This window comes from Colobus angolensis, unplaced genomic scaffold (assembly GCF_000951035.1).
Source record: "Colobus angolensis palliatus isolate OR3802 unplaced genomic scaffold, Cang.pa_1.0 Scaffold414, whole genome shotgun sequence".
NCBI lineage: Eukaryota > Metazoa > Chordata > Mammalia > Primates > Cercopithecidae > Colobus > Colobus angolensis.
This window is the reverse complement of record NW_012117533.1, coordinates 1,180,946-1,206,310: the sequence shown is the minus strand read 5'-3', so window position 1 is coordinate 1,206,310 and position 25,365 is coordinate 1,180,946. Positions and strand designations below refer to the sequence as shown.

General features: G+C 44.2%; 1 protein-coding gene across 1 annotated transcript in view; it reads right to left on the bottom strand.

Annotated features, from left to right (window-relative positions):
- The window catches only part of LOC105521971 (supervillin-like), a 112,839-nt gene that overhangs the window by 23,090 nt on the left and 64,384 nt on the right, over positions 1-25,365 (bottom strand). Inside the window, 6 exon segments of the mRNA XM_011956347.1 lie at positions 384-556; positions 3,230-3,407; positions 5,008-5,094; positions 5,181-5,270; positions 9,252-9,399; positions 21,161-21,287. Coding sequence (XP_011811737.1) covers positions 384-556; positions 3,230-3,407; positions 5,008-5,094; positions 5,181-5,270; positions 9,252-9,399; positions 21,161-21,287 — 803 coding nt within the window.

Genomic DNA, 25,365 nt, shown 5'->3' with positions numbered 1-25,365 from the left:
TAACCAGGCACGGTGGCTCGTGCCTGTAATCCCAGCACTTTGGGAGATCAAGGTGGGAGGATTGTTTGAGGCCAGCGAGTTTGAGATGAGCCTGGGAAACATGATGAGACCCCCGTCTCTTAAAAACAAAAACAAAAACCAAACCCCAGGATAATCTGAATTAACCAGTTGCACAGGTGACACACACTGTGAGAATTTCCATGAAAAATCTTTAAAGTCTAGGTAAGCGTGCACATGTACGTGCAAACTTACTCCTTTTTACTTCATGAGGGTCTTCTGAGCACCATTATTGGCCCTCACAAGGCAGAAAACCAAGCAACAAGTAAATCTTCAGAAGAAACCATTCCCAAGCACAGAAGCAGGGTGGGGGTTCAAATACTCACTCTTTTCTACTTTCATCCGCTTTGACTCCATGAAGGCGACGTTTAATCTCTGCTCGGTGTATTCCTGAAGGAGATCTTCTCTTGCCGCCAGCATTTTCAGGGGGTTTTTGGAGGCCTGAACCCGGCGCTTGGGCCTAACTGCGCGCTTGTGCTCGGCCACGGAAGACGTCAATCTGCGGATGGAAGCAGAGCCGCCGTCCCAGTCTGCGACATCACCACACCTGGATGACCTGTGGGTCTTGGACTCCACAGGGTATTTCCTGATTTTGTTATGAGTCTTGCAACTCCTCCTCCCACCACCACTCCCCTGACATGGAGTCCTAGAATCTTGGAGATGGAAAGGGATGAAAGCCCACTGAGTTCAAATCTCAGCCACGCCCGGACGCCCCCACTCAGTCATGCCCCTTGGTCTCTGCCTGGAAGGGTGTGGAGTACTTCCGGGCAGCTCACAGCTCTGCTAGACAGCTCTGGGAGTTAGGAAGCTCTTCCCTCTCCTTACTGCACCCATGCACACATCCTAATACTCGCTTTGGAATCATACACCCATGTCTACTTGTCTGTCTCCCGCAAGCCCCTAGGGAATTTGCAGACCACGGCTCCTTGATGTAATCCTCTTTGCTCCGACTAAACTTTCTCCCTGTGCGACAGCTTTCAGTCCCCTTACTGTCTCTCCATGACTAGCTTCCATTCAACTCACTGCCCCCCTCTGAAAAATAACCACTTTTTGGAAGAATATCTGAAATAAAATAGGCCCACAACCATCTGTGACCACCCCACATTCTCACAACTCTGGGGTGGAAAACCAGACTCGGGGAGGTGAACAGACCCAGTGAAGCTATCTCCCAACAGACTCCTGCTGCCACTCTCCACCTCCAGCTGCGAGGGCCTCTGTGCCAGAAAGGCCTCTTTATGTACCATGTTGTCATATGTGTGTGTCAACATACATACACGTTTAAATTATGATATACAACTATTTAAACAGTGACATTGGGTGGGTGGAAGATTGCGAAGTGGTTAAATAGCTATGTATGCAAATACCCAAAGTACTATTTTGAGGTGGAAAATGGCAAAGGGTTCCTTTCTTAAGGTAGGAAATTAAAATATGCAAATTGAAACAAACTGAACAAACTTAAACATGCAAAAAATATCTCGAGAGCAGTTTAAATATATGATAATGAAAGAGATTGTCCTTCTGACAATTTCGCAGGGAAGACCCGATGGATGTGGTGGACTGCCGTGGGTGGGGCCTGTCCAGTGTGTCCTCCTCTGCTTCTGTAATAGCATCTGGATTTTCCTTTGGGGAAACCACCTCCCTGCACCTCCACTCTGGAGACCCAGAGACCCGCCTTTAGCCAGTCGGCATCTTCTATCCCATTGGCCACAGTGACTGGTTCAGGGATGGACACGGGGCTCAAGTTGAAGCCAAGCAAATCAAACCTGGAACTTCTGCTGGGACTACTGGGAAGAGAAGCTACCTGTGCTGGGCTGGCCAGGGAGGCAGCCTTGTGACTCCAGAGCTGGGGTGTCCATCTGCTGCCAGGCCACTGCCTGACGGAGAGTGCGGCCAGCCCAAAGCCAAGACAGACTGTGTTCTGAAGGGCCTCTAGAACTCGAGGCCACATCTACACTTTTCATCTACACTTTTCAGCGAGTGAGCCGGACAACCCCTCCGCACTGTTCAGAGCATGAGCTGGTAAACCCCTCCGCACTGTTCAGCCAGTGAGCCAGTAAACCCCTCTCGTTTTTCTTTTTGGCTGAGGTCGGTTTGAATTGGGATGTTTTTCTGGCACTTGAAATTGACGGACTCAGGCCGGGCGCGGTGGCTCAAGCCTGTAATCCCAGCACTTTGGGAGGCCGAGACGGGCGGATCACAAGGTCAGGAGATCGAGACCATCCTGGCTAACATGGTGAAACCCCGTCTCTACTAAAGAATACAAAAAACTAGCCGGGCGAGGTGGCTGGCGCCTATAGTCCCAGCTACTGGGAAGGCTGAGGCAGGAGAATGGCGTAAACCCGGGAGGCGGAGCTTGCAGTGCAGTGAGCTGAGATCCGGCCTGGGTGATAGAGCAAGACTCTGTCTCAAAAAAAAAAAGGATATGTTTTCTGTTTTACACCTTTTTTTGTTTAACCTAAGTACATGCTACTGGGAAGGCTGAGGCAGGAGAATGGCGTAAACCCAGGAGGCGGAGCTTGCAGTGAGCTAAGATCCGGCCATTGCACGCCAGCCCGGGCGACAAAGCAAGACTCCGTCTCAAAAAAAAAGAAAGAAATTGACGGACTCCTAATACCATAATCACTTTTCCTAGTTGGTTTAGTCATGTTCCCATGGGAAGAGAAACCCTTAGTCATTACTGAGAAAACCCGCAGATCTATTGATTTTGTAAATGATTGGAAGCTAAGTAACATGCCTTACTGATTTTTTAGTGAGCTGTACTAATTTGAGCCCATCTCATCCAAATATTTTGCAAAGTTATGAGTAAGAATTAAATACGTCAAATGAAAGACAGGCGTTGAACTCTGCTAAGTGATGTAAACCTAAAAACTGCAAAACAGTATTCAAGTTATGTGAAAAATCCATTAACACTTTCTTTATGGCACAGGACAAGTACCTGTGGCACATGGGTCTGCCTACCTGCACATCTGGTCTGCCTTCTGCATATTTTATCTGCTGGGAGGCTCTGTGGCCCTGGCTCCTGCAACAGCGTGCCCTGGCTCTAGAATACTAACGCCCCTGTGATGGAGTTAGGAGAAGGAGGTCACATGGGGAAAGAGCCTCGTGGATATGCTGTGTGTAGGTGAAGGAAGCCCTTCACAGTGGAGGAAAGACAGAGACCCAAATAACTCACTTGGGTGCATAAGGATTGAAAATGACATCAAAGTCCTCGTCCAGCTCCACAGGACTTCTGGGCATATTATACTCCACGCTGTGATAAGATCTGGCAAAGGTTTCATCATCATCCGCCTTCATCACCTCCTCCACAGATTTGCCGGTGACGGTGAGCACCGTTTCTTGCATCCTGCCTACTATCAACAAACAAGCAAATGACGTAAGAGTTTTATAAAAACAAGGACTCCAATTATGCCTCACAATAGTTTGAAGATTCTAGTTCCTCCTAAGTTCCCGGAGTGGAGGAAACATGATTGTGATATACAGGGTCCTGTGGTTGCTTCCCAGGCCCTTACTTAATCTCTGACGTAAGGACTTCCCACCTGAACAAATCTTCTGCTGTAAAATAATGGGAGAGAGGGAGGCTGACCTTACTGCACACACGAGCCCACTGAACGCTTCTGAACCTGCACTTGCTTCTGTTGAGGGTGGATGAACCTGCCTCGGCCTCATTCTACATCAAGGGACAGCAAACTTCTTCCGAAAAGGGCCAGCCAGTAAACATTTTAGGCTTTGCATGGGGAGGGGTGACATGGGGCCTGTGTTGCAACTACTCAGTTCTGCTGTTATAATGCAAAAGCTCAAATTGGCATGAATGTGTCTCAATAAAACTTTATTTACAGAAACAGGTTTGGGCATGATGGCTCATGCTTATAGTCTCAGCACTTCAGGAGAGCAAGGTAGGGGAATTGCCTGAGCCCAGGAATTCAAGACCAGCCTGAGCAACATAGTGGGACCCCATCTCTACAAAAACAGAAAAAGAAAAAAAATTAGCCAGGCTTGGTGGTGAACACCCATAGTTGGAGCTACTCAGGAGGCTGAGGTGGGAGGATTGCTTGAGCCCAGGAGTTCAAGGCTGCAGTGAGCTATGATGGACCACTGAACTCTAGCCTGGGTGACAGAGCAAGACACTGTCTCTAAAAAACAAACAAAACAAACAACAACAAAAAACAAAAGCAGGTGGGCAGCTGGATTTGGCAATGGCCATTGCTTGCTAACCCACAGCTAGATCACTGTTTCACATTTGTAATAAATGCTTTGCTGATTGGCATTCCTTGCTTACCTAGTTTAGTGATTATATTATATTTTTATATTTCTGTTCAGTGGTGATTTTATTATTTTCAACCTTTTAGTGGTCACTGTCAATAGGAGGGGCTCCCAGTGCCTAGTATTTGATAAGTTTCCTGGATTGGACATTTTAATCAAGAGATAAAAGGCAATTTCTGCATATTGCTTTTATTTTGTGTATTTCATTGACTTTTATATTGAAATATTTATTTCAATTTTCATTTGCCATAATTTTCTTTTAGAAATCATTTGTGATTATAAGAAATAATGTCAGCTTTTACCTTATTGGAAACTGATAACATACAATTTAAAGTTCACCAGGCCCAAGATCATGTTGATTTGGCCGACATACAATAATCTGCTTTCAGAGTTATAAGCAAAATCACTCAGCTCACAATTCCGATTGGATGGCATCCCAAGGGTTTAGATTCAAGAACAAATGTGTTATTGAGGCCCCCAATTTAGTACATTATCAAGTGAATCAGGAGTTGATAGTCTAATCAGTCTTGACCAAAACTTCATTTTTTGAAGATAACAACAAAGATAATGATTACAGTATGACTTAGTAAAGCCATAATGGAAAGATAACAATTTAGCTGAGGAAGAAAAGCAATCAGAATTTGGATTTAGAGATTCTGAGAGCAAAGCCTTCTGGCTTCTGGTAGGTACTTTTGTTATTCAGCCTTCTTAGAAAGATTTCCAGCCTGTCCAACTTCAGGTCCAATTCTAACTGCATATCTGGTCTGGCTTCGATATCTAGGCAAGCAGAAACTGTCAGTGAGACCGCATCACTAAGGCCTCTTCTGATCAGGTTTGGCGTGGCCGGGGCCTTGGTAACTTACCTTCCAGGTGCTTGGAAACGGGTGTGGTGCCTCTTGTTTTATTGCAAATGGGTGAGGCTACTGGGGTTATGGCAGTGGGTGACGCCGAACCTGCAAAACACACAGACGAGCTACTGAGCATCTCAAGGTCACTTCTGGAAATCTCCGGCACCCTGATGGATCTCTGTGAGTCCTAGGGTAGACGGCACAACATATAAGAATGTACACACATGCAGGCACACACACAGGCACTTCACAGGTACGGCGACTGTGGGACAACCAACTGCAAATGTAGACAGGATTTTATTATTTCCAAGGACTGTAGTGGCTGACAAACTGATATTCCAAAATGAATGCTGAAGACATGGGAAAATATGTCCATGACACGTTAACTTGGGCAAATGCAGCTGTGAGTTCTGAGGCCCTTTGGGGATGGCAGGGGCAGCTGACAGTGCACTGGTGCCATCTGCAGAATGAGCTGTGTCACACTTGCCAGCAAGTGGCCCTCAGCACTGGAGCTCTCCTTCAGGCTGAGGGGAGGGAGGGACAGTGGCCTTGGGGACATTACACAGACAGTAACCCAAGGAGGGCCAACCTTTCAGAAGAAACCACAGACCAGGGCAGGTCTGGACCGACTGTACGTGTTGGAAGGTCCTGTCCATCTCCCATGTGGGCGGAAACAGGAAATGCTTTTCCTCGTGTATTTACTGAGAAGCAGGTTGGGGAATCTTTAAAAGGGCAAGTGGTGAGAGACATACGAAAGGGAAAGGGAGGAATTCCGGCATGGAGAAAGTGTCCAGCTGGAAGAAGAAAACTTAGTAAAGGGAAGGATGAGTATCGCTTCCCTAACCTAAGTGGAAGGCATTGGAAAGAAAACTAGTGCATTTACAAAAAACAAAATGAGATGTGAATGTTCTCTGTACTCATTTGTAATAAACGTGAAATCCTTAGATGACATTGCCACTTAGATGACAATGCATCCCTGGACGAACAACATCCAGAGAATATGCAAATCACTATTGCAAGGAAAACCAAATGAATGAATGATTCTGCTCCTTCCTCCTATGAACGGGAGAAGTATTACAGCATAAAAATTTAATAAAAAATACCATTAAATGGTTTAAAACTCAAGTTGTAGGTAACATCCTAGAAGTACTTCTCATTTTGTACATACATTTGGTTGATGATGTCAATAAAAGTTTTAAAATTTGTTTCAATTGCCAGACCTGCAAAGGGTTTATATCCATGAGAAAGTAAACTTTATTGAAAGATGATAAAGATAAATAAAATCTAGTATCACAGGGTAGGGAGGGAAACCATCACTTATTAGAAGGATGCATAAGAGACATCAGGGGAGTTCATGAGCACAGAGGCCGTTAACTCGGCAGCTAATAAACAGGGCTGACTGGGAAGGTTGGTTTCCAAAGCAACCGGAGAAATCCCTCCCTGTCCTGGCCGGTGCCGGGCAAACCCCGCTGCCATGGCCTCCCCTGCTGGTGGTTCAGGCAGTGGCACTATCCAAAAGAGCTCTTCTCCCAGCTAGAGGTAAGGATCCTTAGGCAATGAATGGCTCAGGGCATAGAGATGCAAATTACAAAATGTTAAAACAAAGATCCCCCATAGCTCTTTTCAATGAATTCTAGGTACAACAACCAGTCACCTACTCTCTTCGGGAACATTGTCACATCTCGCTTACTCCAGGTGTGGTTGGAATACTTGGCTTCCAGAAGAAACCTAGAATACCACAGGAACCTGTGGAGTGCTAACTGTTACACAGAATTGAGGAATATAAAAAAGGGAGAAAGTCCTAACGAGACTAGCAGGAGAAGAGAGGTTTCTGGGGTGAGAGAATGAAGGTCAGGTCCCGGATGCCTCCTGGCAAGGCACTGAGAGGTGGTCACTCCTGGTTGCCTGTTGTTCCCGGGAGGTAGGAACCCAGGCTGCTGTGTAGGGGGTTATTTTATTCTGCAGTGAATGTAAATCGGATGCCTTATCACTACAAATCAAAAAGAGCTAATGACTCAAGTGAAACATATAACCCAGGAGGTGATGGCAAATATTAGAAATATAAGAAACAGTTTTTTCATTAATTATAAAGTATAAGAAGATAATTTCCTGAGTGAGCCATATAGCACCTGTTAAATAAAGATCTCTGATATATTCAGGAAAATATAAAAGCGAACTCATTCACCGAGAAATGGGAACTGTTCCTTCTCCAAACCTGAATAAGAGCAAATCTATATCCTCTTATGTCAATGTGGACAAGGGCAGTGGCATTTGGTAGTAAGAACCCACTTACAAATAAATTAGGATTTTTAAGATGGAAGAAGAAAAAAGAAACCAAAGCAGAAAGTCTTCAAGATAAAAGTCTGGGCTAGAAGTTGGAAAACCTGAGGTCTGATTCAAGTTCTCAGCTCCAGTTCTACTTAGCCACTCTGCGCCTAAGGAGGTACTTCTATTAAAGAAGGGTTGGGGCTCATGTTAAAGGAGTTTAAACACGATTATCCCGTTCTGTGATCTGATGCAGAAAATTGGCAAATAATTTAATGTGAGAGTAAACTATCTTCTCCTATCTTTTCACAATTCCAAGATGAGTTTGAAGAGATCTGCTGGAAGGGATTTCCTGCTAAGATTTGAGTTAGTTACAATTCAGGGATTTCCCCTCCTTTCCTTCTGCAGACATTTATTATGTACCTATAATGAATTAGGTCCTATTCATGAAAGTGTGGTTCTCTAAAGGTTTTGAGAAAAAGGAAAGCTAAGCCTATATAAAGTTGATGATGAGATGTTAAGATGAAGTGAATGTGAAAATGTTTACCACTAATGTGGAAAATCTGCTTTTAAATAATAGCTTAGAAAATGATGGTATGTGCATATAGGTGACAAAGGGACCCCAAATTTTAACGATTTCCTGCAGGATAGGAAATAAAGTCCCAAACACTCCTGTGAAGACTCAAAGCTCTCAGGTGACTTTACTAAGCATTTCATATGTAAGTCAATTTCATAAATGTTTGAATACAGGCATCAAATCAGTTCCAAGAGCTCAGCAGCAGAGGATTGCAGCAGGGACATCCCACTGCCTGGGAACTGAGGACACCTTTTAGACACTTATTAAAGCATATCCAGAATTGGCTTGGTCAGTCAGAGAAATAAGGTTTCATGGAGAAGGACCTAGGAATTAACCTAAAAGGAAGAAGGGATAAACTTCTTTACTGTGAAAGGCTGACTTAGGGTATGTGGTTGCCGGGTCACAAGGAAATGGAAATGATTTAAAAGTAATTCTGGGAAAGGACCAATATTTGCTAGCAGATCTGAATTGTTTTTGAAACCTACAATTGCACTCAATTCCAAAGGGGTAAGTTTTGAGATAGTGACAAATTGAAATTTACATTGAAGATGTAATTTACATTGAAGATGCATTTACATTGAAGATGACATCATTTATGAAGAAAAGATACTCAGTAGGACTATCTCACAGAGCCTACCCAAAAAACATGTACAGAATGTCAGTAAGTTTAAAACTTTTAAAGAAGGCTGAGCATGGTGTCTCATGCCTGTAATCCCAGCCACTTGGGAGACTGAAGTGGAAGGATCACTTGAGCCCAGGAGTTTGAGACCAGCCTGGGCAACACAGTGACACCCCATTTCTACATAAAAAGTTTTAAAGGCCGGGCACGGTGGCTCACGCCTGTAATCCCAGCACTTTGGGAAGCCGAGGAGGGTGGATCACGAGGTCAGGAGTTCAAGACCAGCCTGGCCAATATGGTGAAATCTCATCTACTAAAAATACAAAAATTAGCCAGGTATGGAGGCGGGCACCTGTAATCCCAGCTACTCAGGAAGCTGAGGCCGAGAATTGCCTGAACTCAGGAGGCGGAGTTTGCAGTAAGCTGCGATCACATCACTGCACTCCAACCTGGGTGACAGAGTGAGATTCCATCTCAAAAAAAAAAAAAAAATTAAAAAAAATTAAAAAATTAAAGAGACCATGGTTTCTTCTTTTAAATTGAGTTATCATGTACCACCATGCCCTCCATGGGTGAGCATGCTTACAGGTATGCATTGTGCACACACACACACACACACGCTGACCTTTCTTCAGCATCCTGCCAGCCACAGTGAACTGGGTGGAGTTATCGGCCGCTCCTCTGCCTCTCGTCTTCCAGGCCTCCTCTCTCACAGTGATGAGCTGCTTCCTTTCCTCAATCGTCATCTGGCTCTCTCGACTTTCTGTGACCCGCTGTTCATAAATGTACAGAAGAGAAAACAGGAGAGAGAAATGACAGCGGTGTGGATCTCAGCCTGCAGCATTTCATGAGTGAAAGAAGCAGGTAGACAAAGAGGAGTAAGTACATTGTCCAAAGATGTTCAAAAATGTTCTATCTGAAATGGGCTCGGCTTCCTTACATCCAGGTTGGGTCGGAGATCACCACTGGCGATACTGAAACTTTAGATGAACACCTTTGTCCTGTGACTTACCGGTTGGGGGCACTGGAGCACCAAAACAATCCTTTGTAAACACAAACAGTTCAAAATAGATTGTTTTCAGGCCCTGGTTTTAAAGTTTCTCTGTCTTAACCCATCTAGTTAAACTCTGTTAACTGGGAGATTTGTATCCCTTATATACTCACAAAGAACATGATTGATTAGAAAACTTTATCCATGTGAGCATGCAAGGAAATTGCCCAGTTAGAAGGAGGGAGGCTGGTTAAGAATAAGGGGCAGGAGAAGGTTTGCTGGGACTCTGCTTGCTTTTTCCTGCAGTCACTGATGTTCTGTGGGCAGGTAAGCAACCAGGAGAGCCCATGGAAGTGGCTTTAAGCTGTGAGAGATCTGACGACGAAGATGAGCTATGCTGTAGATGTAACCTACACACACAATAACATTTCTACTGAAAATGCTTTCAGCAGTTTCTAACTGGAAAGTCTCTGGAGATATCTGCTTCTTCCATTTCCAAGCCTTTGGTGACACTCATTAGGCTTGAGGTTGGGGATGTGGCAGGAGGGGAAGGGGAAGAAGCTACAGAGGACTCAGAGGGCATCAGGAAAGGAGAAGGGGCTCAGAACAGGCCTGGGATGGAGAGATGGGGCTGAGGAGGGAGGGAGAGGAGCAGGGATGGAGGCAGAGGACAGGGCTCACGCCACTGAGTGATGTGTATTGGGGAGAAGAGTGTAGGTGGCGGTTGCAGGAGATATCAGGGCAGGAGGTCCTCAAACGCTGGCCGGCAGGGTTTGCTTTCCCTCTGCCTTCAAGCCATCCCTCCCTGTACCACAAGGCCCCTGACTATGGTGAGGCACAGGGCTGGGTGGAGAGCAGGGGAGAAGCACAGGGGCTATGGAGCTATGCCAAGGAAGGAAGAGTGGAAAGGTGCCCCCTCTAGAGAAGAAGCCACGTCCCTGGCTGTCACCTGCAGGTCGCCTCTGGAAGGGGCTCTGGGGGCTGGAGATGGCCTCCTGGCTTTGGCTTCTCACTTTCCCCGTCTTTCGGACTGGAGGAAGGCCATTGCTGCTAGTGCATCGGCACTAGCATCAAACTACATCTGAGCACTCCACACCTTCTTCTAGCAGGTCCCCCAGATGGCTGCTAGGGCATCTGCTTTCAAACTGCTTCTGAGTACTACTCAACATCTAGCAGGTCCCCCAGCTGGTCTGCCTTTCTAAGGCATTTTCCTTGGCATTCTCCATGGATCGGTGTGATCCTAAGGCCTCACGCTGACACAGGGGAGGACTCGGAGAGCCCCGAGTGAAGCCCATCTTGGAGATTCTCTTCCACAATCCCTTTCCTCCTCACTATGGCAAACCACTTCCCTTAAGAGAGAGAACTTCCTGATTCAGGAGGGACAGGAAGAGAGTGGAGATGGAGACAGTTCATTTTCTTAACGCCCTGGAATGATGGTGGTTGACAGAGGAAAGGCACCTTCCCTTCATTTCCAGCAGCACAAAACCAGGTCTGCACTGGAAAGATTTGGTTTAAGCTATGAACGTGGACTTCTCCATCATCTAAGTGATGAATCTTTCTTTCACAGGATTCTTCCATAAGGCCCTCATAGCCAGAAGTGATTTTGAGGTCCCTGCCAATTTAAATTGGGTTAAAAACCTTTTCTTAAAGAGATATGACAACCAATGATCCTGGCTTGAATCTTAGATGGAGTGGGGGCTACAAAGGGCATTATTGGAGGAAATTGACACAATTTAAGATGGATGTGGATCAGATAAATATTGTATCAACATTAACTTCCTCATGTTGATCACCATATTGTAGTTATGGCAGAAAATATCTTTGACTTTAGGAAATACACACTCAAATCTTGAAAGGTAGAGGAGCTCAATGTTTCCAAACTACTGGCATATGGTGGGGGTAGGAAAAATGAGATGGGGGAAGAGAAGGCAAGAAAGTGGGATGAGGAGTGGAGGGAGGAAGGGAGGGAGAGTGAAGGAAGGGGCCAATGTCAATGATGAGTGGTTCTGGTGAAGGGAATGAAAGTGCTCTGTCTAGAATGGAAATGTTTCTATAAGTTTAACATTTTATCACAATTAAGATTTACTAATTTTTTTGAAAAAACCCTAACTTTTCTGCTCATGATTGGCGAGAAAGCCCTAATTCCAAGCAACTCTCTGAATCATGTATCCTCTTTAAATAAACGATGAGGTTCACTTGCCCAAAAGACCTCATCAAAATTCAACAAAGAGAATATGTTTTCTTTGAAAATGAAGTTTCAGGAGTGAATTTTAATCAAACCAAGATGACACTTGGCTTCAAATATTTCCAAGAAACGTATCAAGTGCCAAGAAAATTGGCATCTCCAAAGGTCCAGCCATCACTATGGTGATTCACTATTCACTTAGTCAACTCTGTGGTGAATTCTCTCAGGCATCTCGACAGTCCAGGGTGGGGTAGTGGGTGTGGATGGTGACTCAGAAAGATGGGAGCCTTGAGTCAACAATTTTGTTTTTCAAAGCACTGGGATTCCCCCAGAGCCCTTCATGTACATGATGGATATGAACCCTGGGCCGATATGACCATTTTAAAATTGAAAGCTTCAATTTCTTTGCCAGATATAGGTCAAGAAGAAATAATTTTCACTCTCTGCTAAATGATAGTATTAAACATAAGCATTTTAGTTTCTCTAAAAATTTCTACTTAACATTGCTACTTAGTAGGGTTGGCTTACAGCTCCCTAATTCCTGCTGTCTGACTTTACATGGCTCTATACAGAGGTAAATAATATAGGTTGTTTATACTCCAAAGAATTTAATAGAAATGTATCACAAGTTACTCTTATATTTTAGAACTCAAAATGTGAAAACAAAGATGGAGAATATCTTTGTCCATTTGCTTTTATTCAGCTTCTTCATTATTGTCTTGTTTTTTTCCTTCTAATTTTTTCTTTCCTTAAACAAGGAAAGAAATATGTCCTTAGAGAAGGACATATGTACGGTAATAAGTACTGTATCATTTTCCAGGTTTAGCCGATACACATTGAGTGTTGACTGGAATAGTAAGAGAATTGGCGAAGAATCTGAACAGAAATCTCTACCCCATCTGTCCTTTATCCTTTCAAAGACAGATCCCATGAATGTGGTGGGGAGAGGCAGAGAGAGAGGGTGGAGGAGAAAGTGAGTATTTGTGTATGTGTATGCACGTGTGTGTGTGTGTAGAAGGTAGTGAAACAGGTAGAAAGGACCGTCTTCTTTCAAAGATGGTCAGAGACTTGGTAGGTCACAGCCGGAAACTATGCAAAGACTGAATTAACATGAATGCTTTTAGGTTGTGTGATGTTGCTGACGGGTTTGCTTCTCTCTTTATACATTGACTGAGAAATCATAGCAAATCTCCCTTAATGTTTCTCACACAGGGATGTGATCCAACAAGAGAGAGTAGAACTAAGGCGTATTATAAGGATTAGGATAGATTTCAGGGTAAAACTCCACAACCGGAGAGCTTCCTGGGAAGAAAATACTGTGATCTGGCTTTTAAATTTTTATCTTATTCACATCTAGTTAAACTAAACTTACAGTTGAAGAAATTATAAGAGCACTTATTAAGCAATAGAAAAATGGTCAATGTAATAAAGTTGTACTTTTCAGTTTTCAAAAACGCTAGCATCATTTCGATTTCTACACACTGTGAAAGAAATTTAGCTTTGCACCTTCCTTAAGAGAAATTTCAGTCCCTCATCATTGCATACAGCCTCAAGTAGCCTGAACAAAAGATGAAGATCACGGGTCTAGGCTCAGATCTCCAAGTAACTGTTTTCCAGTCCTGTCACCATCTACCAGCTCCTAAGATGAAAAGAAGGGAATAAAGTGAAATCTTATTCTGGTATAGTCCTGAGGCATGTGAGAAAGAAGAGAATTCATGCTGAAGCCTGACACAAACAGTCCATTTAGACAGAGCCTGTGTGCTGTGTAAATGCTCTGTTTTCTTCTCTGAACCTTTGTATTATTAAATATTAAGACACCAGTACTGCTGGAGGAAAGAAAAGGAGTGACTTGACCTCTGAGAACACAGATGATCTAGTGCTACATACTTTCTATATAAAATATTCACATTCGGCTGGGAAAAACTGGTCAGAAGTAAAAATATAGAATTTTTTGAAATTTTAATTTTGAAGTGATGAAGCATAAATGTCTTTGGCAAATGTTATTTTCTCTTAAACTTAACAATATATGGAGATACATTCCATGTTTGTGGATAAGAAGACTCAATTTTGTCAAGATGTCAGTTTTTCCCAACTCAATCTATAAATTTAATGCAATTCCAAAGTCCCTGCAAAGTATTTTGAACATATTGACAAACTGATCATAAAGTTTACATGGAGAGTCAAAAGAGCCAGAATAGCCAACACAATACTGAAGGGGAAGAAAAAAGTTGGAGGGGCCGGGTGTGGTGACTCACGCCTGTAATCCCAGCACTTTGGGAGGCCGAGTTGAGTGGGTCATAAGGTCGGCAGATGGAGACCATCCTGGCTAACATGGTGAAACCCTGTCTCTATTAAAAATACAAAAAATAAGCCGGGCGTGGTGGCGGGAGCCTGTAATCCCAGCTACTCGGGAGGCTGAGGCAGGAGAATGGCGTGAACCCGGGAGGTGGAGCTTGAGGTGAGCCGAGATCGTGCCACTGCACTCCAGCCTGGGAGACAGTGCGAGACTCCATGTCAAAAAAAAACAAAACAAACAAACAAACAAAAAACAGTTGGAGGACCAACACCAGTCAACTTCAAGACTTACTATAAAGCCTCAGTAATCAAGACTGTGTGGTACTAGTAAAAGGATACACAAATAGATCAATGAAATAGAGTGCTCAATAATCGATTCATGTAATATAGTCGACTGATCTTTGACAAGGAGCAAAAGCAATAGAATGAAGAAAAGATATTATTTTCAACAAATGAGTGTTGGAATAACTAGACACCCACATGTGAAAAAAAAATCTAGATACAAATCTTCCACCATTCACAAAAATTAACTCAAAATGGATCACAAAGACCTAATTGTAAAATTCAAAACTGTAACACTTCTAGAAGATAACATAGGAGAATATTTATATTATTTTGGGTTTGATGATTAGTTTTTAGATGTAACACTAAAGGCAATATCTTAGAAAGAAATAACTAACAAGCTGAACTTCACTGAAATGAAAAACTTCTGTAAAAGACACTGTTAAAAGAATGAGAAGACAAACTATGAATGGGAGAAAATATTTGCAAAAGACATATCTGATAAAGGACTGTTACCCAAAATATGCAAGTAACTCTTAAAACTCAACCATGGGAAAACAACCAGATTAGCAAATAGGAAAAACATCTAAATAGATACCTCGCCAAAGAAGATATACAGATAGAAAATAAGCATATAGAAATATGCTGAATATCTCATTTGCAAATCCCTAATAATGGGATTTGCAAATTAAAACAATGTGACACTGTTACACATCAATTAGGATGGCAAAAACCCAAGCACTGACACCACCAAATGCTGGCAAGGACATGGAGCAACAGGAACTCTCATTCATTGCTGGTGGAAATGCAAAATGGTGCAGCTGCTTTGGAAGACAGTTTGGAGGCTTCTCACAGAACTCAACAAACTCTTACCATGTGATAAAGCAATCATGCTCCTTGATACTCAAATGAGTTGAAAACTTAAGTCCAAACAAAGGCCTGCATGTGGATGTTTATATTACTTTGTTTATAATTGCCAATTGTTTATACAGGGAGAGGACAGAGACACTGCGAGAGAGGGGACAGAGTCCCTGAGAGGGAGGGGACAGAGGCCCTGAGAGGGAGGGGACAGAGGGCCTATGAGGAAGGGGACAGAGACTCTAAGAGGGAGGGAACAGAGGCCCTACAAGGGAGGGGACAGACGCCCTAGAGGAAAGAGACAGGTCCTGTGAGGGAGGGGACAGAGGCTCTATGAGGGAGGGGATGGAGGCCCTAGTGGGAGAGGACAGAGGCCCTAGAGGGAGGGGAAAGAGGCCCTAGAGGGAAGTGACGGGGCAAAGCCCTGCAGAGAGGAGACGGGAGCCTGGCATTCATGGAAAAGCAGAGCTGTTTTGACACTAAGGACATTCCATGGGGAAATAAAAAGACAACTGTTCACATTTCTCATGTTATTCACCTACAGAGTGGCTCAGCCAGGCCAAGTCTCCCCTCCAGGGTGGGGTTCAGAGCGAGTACAGCAAGGATGCAGGGAAGGGGCAGGGGGGTCCATGGTCTCTTGCCTTAATAGGGCCATTGGAACCAGCTCCTCCTGGTTCTTTAATAGGGTCACTGGTGGGGCCTCCCCTCGCTGAGTCTTCCTCCCTGTCCCTCCACACTCCAAACCACCTCCACCATATCCTCCTCCTCTAGGAACTGAGCAGGACAACAACCTCACTGAGCCGGAGCAAAGAACACGGCCACCTCTCCTGGGCTCCTGACTCAGGATCCAAGCTTGGAGGCTGAAAGGGGATACTCTCCCCTTAAACCAGTTTCATGACTATGAGGGGAATTAATGCCATCAAGTCTACCTGAAAATCTGAGCCAAGGATCAGTGTGTGTGTGACTGACCCTAAATACATGAAGAACCAATTAAACACACACATGTGCACACACTTACACAGACACGCACACTCTCATAGATACACACACTCATACGCACACTCTCATAGATACACACTCAGCACACATATTCATAGATACACAATCTCATGGACACACACACACTCTCACAGACACAGACACACTCTCTCACAGATATACACTCAGAAACACACTCATAGATACACACACACTTTCATAGACACACACACTCATACAGACACACTGTCATGGATACACGCTCTCATGCAAACACACACTGTCAATGATGCACACACAGACTTTCTCTTATAGATGCACGCACACTTTCATGGACACACACACAATAGTACTGAAACACTCACATCCCCCTCTTTCACAGTGAAATGTAGCAAAGAAATTATTCCCCAAATTAAACAGAAGTTCTTCCCCTGCTGCTCAGAACTTGCAGTGAGGCTTAAGATGAGTGGCTTTTCCTCACCCAATTAATCAACACAAAAGACAGGTATTTATGGGCAGCAGGAATAGCAGGAGAATAAGTAGAAGCATATACAGGTTCCTACAGAGCAAAGCAAGAGAATTTAAGGTGAAAAGAGATTTATCAGAGCAGGGCCAGGCAGGGACATGGGGGAGGGTGAGACAAAACAATGATTTTTCTAACAGAATGTTAATTTACTCATTGCAATTTCAGTTCTCTTTTCAAGAGAGTCCTCCCTTGAATGCTGATGCTAAAATAAATCCACACAAGCACGGTAAATATACCTGAGTCAGCTTTGTGCAGTAATTAAAAGAGTTAATTTATAGAAGATTGTCAGTTACAGAGAGAGGAACTATGACTTTCATTGACAGTTTTAACATTTAACAGAAAATATCATCTTCTTAAAAGTATTTTCATTACATGATTTAAAAAATAGTTTTAGGGCACAGGCTCAGCTCTCCACTCTGGACAAAGGCTGCATCTGGTCTGGAGATAAGAAAAGCACCAGGGAGGGCGCACAAAGGACCCACCCGGGATCAGAAGTGCACACCCACGCGAAGTGTGATTCTGGCCACCATCTGGAGGACACCTGTGTCAGAGTCAGGCTTACCCAAAGCAGATCAGAAACGGCAACATCATCCGCAACTCCTCCTTCTTCCTACAGGTTAAAACAAACAGGGAACATTGCAGAGTATTGGAAGAGAAGAGCCTCGTCAGGGCGTTGCAGTTGCCTTCAAGTATTTAGTGCCTGGGTTCAAACAGCAGCATGCATGTGCTCACACAATGCGGTGATGTGAACCTCAGGCCAATTCATTCCCTGACCGCAGAATGAGCATCTGGAGTTTAGAGGGCGTTCCACCAGCCTTTCTCTCCCTGTCATCCTCGCACTTTAAAGTGACTTTTAAATTCTCCTGAATTGCCATCTGGAATTTCAACGGCAGCAGACACGGAGAATATAAATGTGCCAGATTCACCTTTCTTGAAATTTCAGGGACTGTCATAGATCTGGGCTGGGTGCACTGACCTCACAGCTTCTGAAGCACAGTAGGATATCCAGTTCCCATCTGGAACTCAGAAACAGACATAGGGTTTTAATGGCCAAGTCTATGAAGGGTTTTTGCTTCGTGGAAAAGGTCTGATTTGCTGGATGACTATCTTCACAAAAGATGGGGGGTCACCGTGTATGTCTTAATGCCAAATAAGTCGAAATGGGGTTGGAATTGAAAATAACTATTTGGTGAAAATAAATACATAACCGAAAGTTAGTTGTAACAGAGAATCCTGCCAAACCACTTCTTTGAAACTTTGCTTCATTTCGTTTTTCTCTCTATGGTGAAATGAGTTTCCCTTCCCTCCTCTCCTTTCCCTTTCTTTCTTTTCCTCTCACTTTGTTGCCCAGGCTGGAGTGCACTGGTGTGATCATGGCTCACTGCACCCTCGACCTCCCAGACTCAAGCAATCCTCCCACTTCAGCCTCCTGAGTAGCTGGGATGACAGGTGTGCACCACCACACCTGACAACTTTTTGCATTTTTTGGTGCAGACCAGGTTTCACCGTGTTGCCCAGGCTAGTCTCAAACTCCTGGGCTCAAGCAGTCCTCCCACCTTGGCTTCCCACAGTACTGGGATTACAGCGTGAGCCACTGCACCCAGCCCCAATATAAACCTTAACATAAAAGACCCAAAATGGGCCGGGCACAGTGGCTCACGCCTGTAATCTCAGCACTTTGGGAGGCCAAGGCGGGTGGATCATGAGGTCAGGAGATTGAGACCATTCTGGTCAATATGGTGAAACCCTGTCTCTACTAAAAATAAAAATAAAAAATTAGCCGAGCATGGTGGCAGGCCCCTGTAGTCCCAGGTACTCGGGAGGCTGAGATAGGAGAATTGCTTGAATCAGGGAGGTGGATGTTGCAGTGAGCCGAGGCTGCGCCACTGCACTCCAGCCTGGGGGACAGAGCGAGACTCCACCTCCAAAAAAAAAAAAAGACCAAAAATGAGATGCTGGTTAGAGCACCTCAAATATGTTTTCTTTTTGGACCAATCCATTGACAGAGACAAAACAGTTATAGATTTTTCATGGCATCCTTTAGTTATTTTTAAATGTGACTCTGGAAAATTTCAAAATCACCTACGTGGCACACATTATATATTTTTATAGGACAGTGCTGACTTCCATGCTGCATATATTTTCATAGGAACAATGGAAGGAACTTCTAGAGTCCTGTCTCTTCTACATTTCCACAGACTGCACACTCATGGCAGCAGGCTCTCAGCACACAAAAGGAACGCAGGAACTGTGAAGGGCATGATGAGCTGACTGTAACACCGGCTCCTTTCTGCCCTTGGTGCTAAAGATGGAAGGTTCTGGCACCTGCTCTCCTGGGTACCTCTCCATCAGCAAGGCTAGAGCTACTCCGTGCAGCAAGCGCCCCTGTTCAGGCCCCACGTGTCATGACTGTCTGTCCTTCTCCGGGGCAGCATTCAGACACCCCACAAACAGTGGGCATGTCAAGCCTCCTCAGCTATTGGGGGACTCCCTCAACACAGACCAGGTTTAAGGCGCCTCATCCACCACATTTGAGCACAGCCAGGCGATGACTGAAAACAGTGCCAGCCCTCGGGAAGGAATGAGAAACACCTGACCTCCACGGAACCTGAGATTGCCCAATGTGGGCTACAAGGGCCTAAGACAGATTGGCTTATTTTAACTTCAAAGAGCTTACTGTCTCCAGCCAAAGGGAAGCAGGCCACTGAGGAAGAGTGGGAGAGTTCACCCTCGCTGCAGGAACAGCAGCCTCCACGTGCCCAGAGGCTGCACTTCCCATTCCAGCCCCATCCTGCTTGGAAGCCCCGGGGCTTCAGGTCACTGGGTTTTCTACCCCAAGGGCAACTGCAGTCAACCGGCCTCTCTTGCCTTCTAAAAACCTTAGCCAGCCTTCAGGCGGTTCGGATCTCATCCTCCACTCAAAGCCTTCTGGCTTCCACACCTAAGGTGACCCTCCGTTCTTCTAAGGGGGTAACGCACCAATTTCACTATTCACTGGGAACCTCTCCTGCTTTGTGCTTTTTGGCTTCATTTAAATTTCCACTGGCTCTCTGGGACTCCCAGTTCCTGATGGGCTGGGGAGTCTCTGCACCTTCCAAAATGATGGACAAGGGGCCAGGCGCTGCTTGATGCCAGGACATAGTAGTTGGCAGGTTAGCTAATGATGAATGTGTTAAAATTGTTTTTGAAGCAATGATTTCAAGATTCTTTTAAATAAAGTTTGTGGGTAGCGGGGATACATTATTTGACAGATGGATTTTCTTTCACTTCAGGATTTCATTTTTGAAATCTGAATTTGACACAGTGTGTGAAAAATATGTGCATGTTGGTATACTTTCTAAACATCTAGTTACATTTGAGAACTTTACAAATGGCCGAGGGTTAAATACTTTAGTTATATTATCTTTAACACCACGTATGTCTCAAAGAAGAGAATTCAAATTGCCATTCCAATGTAACCTAAGAAGACACAGAAGTATCGGATGAAGTAGTGTCAGAACTCCTGACTCACACTTCTATGTGCACATCTCATTTTTATGAAAGTTTCTTAATGCATGAAAGTCACACTCATCATCTCTCCCTTCCACAGATGCTTAACTCATTTTAGAACTAGAAGGGGCCTGGGGATCATCTGGGTGAAAGCATTCTTTTTCTTTTCTACTTGAAGACTTCTGATCCTAGAAAGTGACCAGGGAGTGTCTGACCAATGCATCATTTTGCCTCCAGCCAGAAGGTGCATTTGCAATTGTAGGGCCAACCAGCAAGTCAGTCACCATCAGTTTTGAAAGTGTGCACTACCTGGTCAAAAGCTGGTCATCATCACATGTGTAATTTAACAATTCATCAATACTTTCGCATATGAAGTGCTTGCTAGTAGTGATCACCATGCATTACCTAATTTTGTTTCAACTTGTAACATACATTACTGTACATTCTCAATAAAAGGCATAGTCACTCATGAAACATGCTTAAATGATGAACTAAATACTCATAAACCACAATTAAGTCCTTTTTATACTTAGGTTTAAAATATCTACATAGGAAAATCAAGTCCATATTTTATATGCAACTTAAAGATGTTCAATTTTTTTTCATTATAAAGGCTTTAATGACATTCTAAAGTCAGACTTCGTTTAAGAAGGTTTTTAAACTGAAGAAAAAGTACACACTTTAAAATTCAGGCACTTGCTTGCTGACACAGTGTGTGTGTGTGTTGCTGATCCCAGTTCTAAAACATCTCCAGGCACAGCCTTCCACCCAATTTTAGCTGCTCTGTGACAGGCTCTCAGCGTGTACCCTAAGGGCAAAAATGCACAAATGCTTCACAGAAAAGGAATTAGGTGGCACATGCTTGTCTCTTTGATGCACTTCCAAGAGTGGTGTTAGTCTGAAGGCTTTTCCTAACACAAGGACCGTTACCTTCTTGATGAGGGACCGCCCTGCTTCCCGGGTGTGCAGGCTGCTGGCCGGAGCCTTGCCGCCCTCCTGCCTCCTGCTGAGTCTGTTTCTCCAATCTTCCTCCCCACTTTTCTTCAACAGTGCCAGTCTAGGAGGAAAACATGCCAGCCACAAAGAGTTCAGCACCAAACTCTTCCTTGTGATGGAACCATAATCTAGGTAAGTGAGAAGGCTTTGGCCAAGACACGACCACAGCCACCTCATTTTAACATTTTGAATTTCATTTATTTTGAAAATAGCATGTCTGGAAAAATAATAAAGTCCCTTTTCTAAGATGGCCCCGAAGATTTTACAGTTGATTGAAACACAGAGTCGAAATGTGACTTGCTAGATAAAAGATGCACCGTCATCCCAGCCGAGGAATGTTTTCCCTTGCCCTTGGGCTGAGAGCAAGAGAACCGTCCTCAGAGAAAAAATGTCTTCTAGTGACGCCTTCTGTTCACTTGGTGAAATAACATGAAAGGACTAAAGCTATATCGTAGTTCCTACTTGCAGAAAATAATGCAGACGTGGGCTTAAAAACCTAAAGCTACAAGGCACTTACACTCTCTTAATATCATCCCTTTCAATTAGAGGTAAAATTTGATGTTTACGACTGTTTCTCCTCAGGTATTCTAAGCCCTGTTCTTTTCTACAAATGAATTTGGTCTTTCTAATCCGTCTTCTTTAAACAGAAACTATTTTCTACCAACCCATTTTAAAAAAATTATCACTTCAACTTTCCTCACAGTAAAGGCATATACAAAAAAAAGAATCTAATTAACTGAGGTTGTTACCTAACCGCTTTAGTTCAACAATGGCATGACTAGGAAGCTGCTTGAATACTGGAATCTTGAGAGGTTATTTTTCACAAACATGAGGCTGTTTCAGCTAACTGTATTGCCATGAATGAAAAAATCTTAGGCATTTGCACTGGACAAACAAACATGGGAAAGATAAAAGGTAAAAAAAAGATGATGATCATTAAACTCATTTGAGCTGCTGTTCAAACAATTTAAAGAGTAGGGGAAAAACCAAATAACTTTCCCTCTGTGCTGAACTTGATGGGCGAGGTCTTATCACTAATCCATATCCCAATATCACTAATGCATAATCCATAAATGTTGTATTTTTTATTTTTATAAATTTGTTTTAGAGATGGGGTCTTACTTTGTCACCAAGGCTGGAGTGCAGCGGCTTAATCATGGCTCACTGCAGCCTCGAATTCCTGGGCTCACGTGACTCTCCCACCTTGGCCTCCATAGTGGCTAGGATGACAGGTGTGCATCACTATGCCTGGTTAATTTTTAAAACTTCCTTTTGGTAGAGACAGGGTCTTGCTCTGTTGCCTAGGCTGGTTTCGAACTCCTGGCCTCAAGCGATCCCCTTGCCTCAGCCTTCCAAACTGCTGGGATTACAGGCGTGAAATACCACGTCTAGACAACAGTGTATTTTAAAGCAGTACATCAGCTCTGGTCCCAATTTGGCCACTAACTCCCTTTGAGTACCTCGGCTCTCCCTCCCGTATCTGCCACATCAGGAACTGGACCAGATGATCTCTAAGGGTCTTTCTTCCAAGCTTCCCGATTCCCATTAAATATTTGTTTTGGAGATGGGATGAGATATATCCTATGCTAAATGTTTTGTTAAGTTAAAAAGTAAACACATTTTTTGTATTTAAGAATCCAGTGACATCTACATATGTGTACACAATTACACCTATACTTGTTTATTTACTCAGTCAAATAATGGGAAGTAAGCTGTGAAGAAAGGAATCCCCCAAAGGAGGCGGAAGCTTCGAACTCTGGGCCTGCCCCCTTCCTCAATCTCTTCCTTCTCCCCACTTCCTTTCTGTTTTCCTCTTTCTGCTAAGTGGCAGCAGATACGATCTCAAATGCCCGTTCTCTAGAACTGTGGTAAGGCTGCCTTATTAAACTCATGCAGATCCCTTTGGATCAAGGTCTCATTTAGTCCTAACTCCTGTAATTCTCAAATGTTGAACAACACCCTGCACGCTACAAGAGCTAGTTCATGGGTTTGGACACAAAGTCTAAATTCCTTCAAGAGTTTTAATCCGCATCATTTCATAATATATATATGACTATGATTCATTTTTCTCCAATTATTTTGAATGAGTCAGTTTTATTCTAATAAAATAATCTCACAAAATAAAATCATGAAAAGAAATTGATATTTGCATGCTGTACTTGAGCTTTCAAAGCATCAGTAAATGAGACTTTCAAAAAGTGAGCATGCCAGCACTTTAATATCCAAATGAGAAGGAAGAAGTCCTTCCAGTTCATCATCTTGTGGAGCCAGGCACTCATCTCATTGATATTCTCTTTGCAAACTGGCCTCAGAACCAGCTTCTCTCACTTCACCTTTGACCCAGGCCAGCAGCTACTCCTCTTGACCATCCACCTTGTTAATCAGGTGGGATCCAAATGATGAATTTTAAAACAATCAAATTCATCTTCCTGAGTTGACTTTATTAGAAGTCATGAGCTCCGGTCTTTGAAGACCTTCTGAAAAAAGAAGCTCTCAAAAGTCTGGGGCAAGGACACCAGCACCTGTGTCATCGGACGGTTTCCCTGGTGGTTGCTTTGTGGCATCTAAAACTGACTTGGAAAAACCCAAGCTGTGGCATCTGAGATCACCGCCTCATCCACCTTGTACTCTGCTGATCTGCACGGCAACCCGAAACATGGGGAACTGTTATCCCCATTCCGACGGACAAGGAATGTGGGAACATCTGGGTCAAGAATTCCATTGACTGGCCAGGCGCAGTGGTTCACACCTGTAATCCTCGCACTTTGGGAAGCTGAGACAGGCGGATCACAAGGTCAGGAGATCGAGACCATCCTGGCTAACACGGTGTAAACTCCGTCTCTACTAAAACAAAACAAAACAAAATACAAAAAATTAGCCGGGTGTGGTGGCGGGTGCCTGTAGTCCCAGTTACTTGGGAGGTTGAGGTGGGAGAATGGCGTGAACACAGGAGGCAGCGCTTTCAGTGAGCCAAGATTGTGCCACTGCACTCCAGCCTGGACAATAGAGCAAGACTTTGTCTCAAAAAAAAAAAAGAATTCCATTGGCTGAGGTCACACTGGATGTTAGTGGGCAGACAGAGGTGACTGCAACCCTTGTCTGCTTGTGCTTGTTTCACTGCGGTAGAACATTCGCTGACCAGACACATTTTTGTCACACCGTTTTAGGAATGGCATAGGATTCTGACTTTCTTATAAGGTTTTTCCCACCATAGGAAGGCCTCCAAAGAATTCCTCCATTCCAAAACCCTAAAATTTTGCTTCTACATGTGCTGGCGGAGTTACCATTAGGGACTCCGAGGACTACAGAGTAACCAGAATAATCTGGAAGAAACTATGTTTCCATGGAGCCCACATGGCACTTGGAGCCAGCCCTTGCCTCCAGCCTATGGAGCACATGATGAATAACTCGTAAATAACACGCACTAAAACTTGAGTGGGTTCTTCCTGTCTCTTTAGATTTCCTCACTAGTGTCTACCATGCTGAGGAGGGAGGGAGATCTTCCCAAATGTGTTCCTTCCTCCTGTGAGCTCACAGCCCTCCGGCTCACCGCAGACCGCCAGGCTCTGAGAGGGTCGAGGAGCCAACATCTGGGTCTACACAGGACATAAATTCCTGCTGGTGCAATTCAAACAACTGTCAGCGCTTTTAGCAACTGCCAAGCCGAAGTGCTGTTTGCAGGACTGTGATGCTGGGGGCTGGGCAGCGGCTTGGCCTGGGGCTGTGTGAACCCAGGGAGAGGCATGACACTGGCCCGCTTACCCGACGCCTGGTCCAGGGCCACCATGACAGGTGCCTGCCAGGCCACCTGGGGAAACAGTGCCTCTTCTTCCATACCTCACACTATTCCAGCAGGGAATGCTGGCCTGAGAACCCTGCTTGGTGAGAACAAGGACTTTAGACTCAGAGCGGTCAGGGCTGGGTCAAACAGGAGACACGACAACCATGTGCCCCTAATATTAAATAAGGTGTGTTTTCTCTCTCTCTTTTTTAGAATTCTCCCTTCATTTTAGAGAATTACAGGCATCCCATAGATCTCAGATAAGGCTGAACAGCATACATAAATACTTACATTATATCTTGGTCTTGGCTGGTTCACAAGTTGGAGACGCAAACGATTAGTGTGTTTGAAGTGGGAG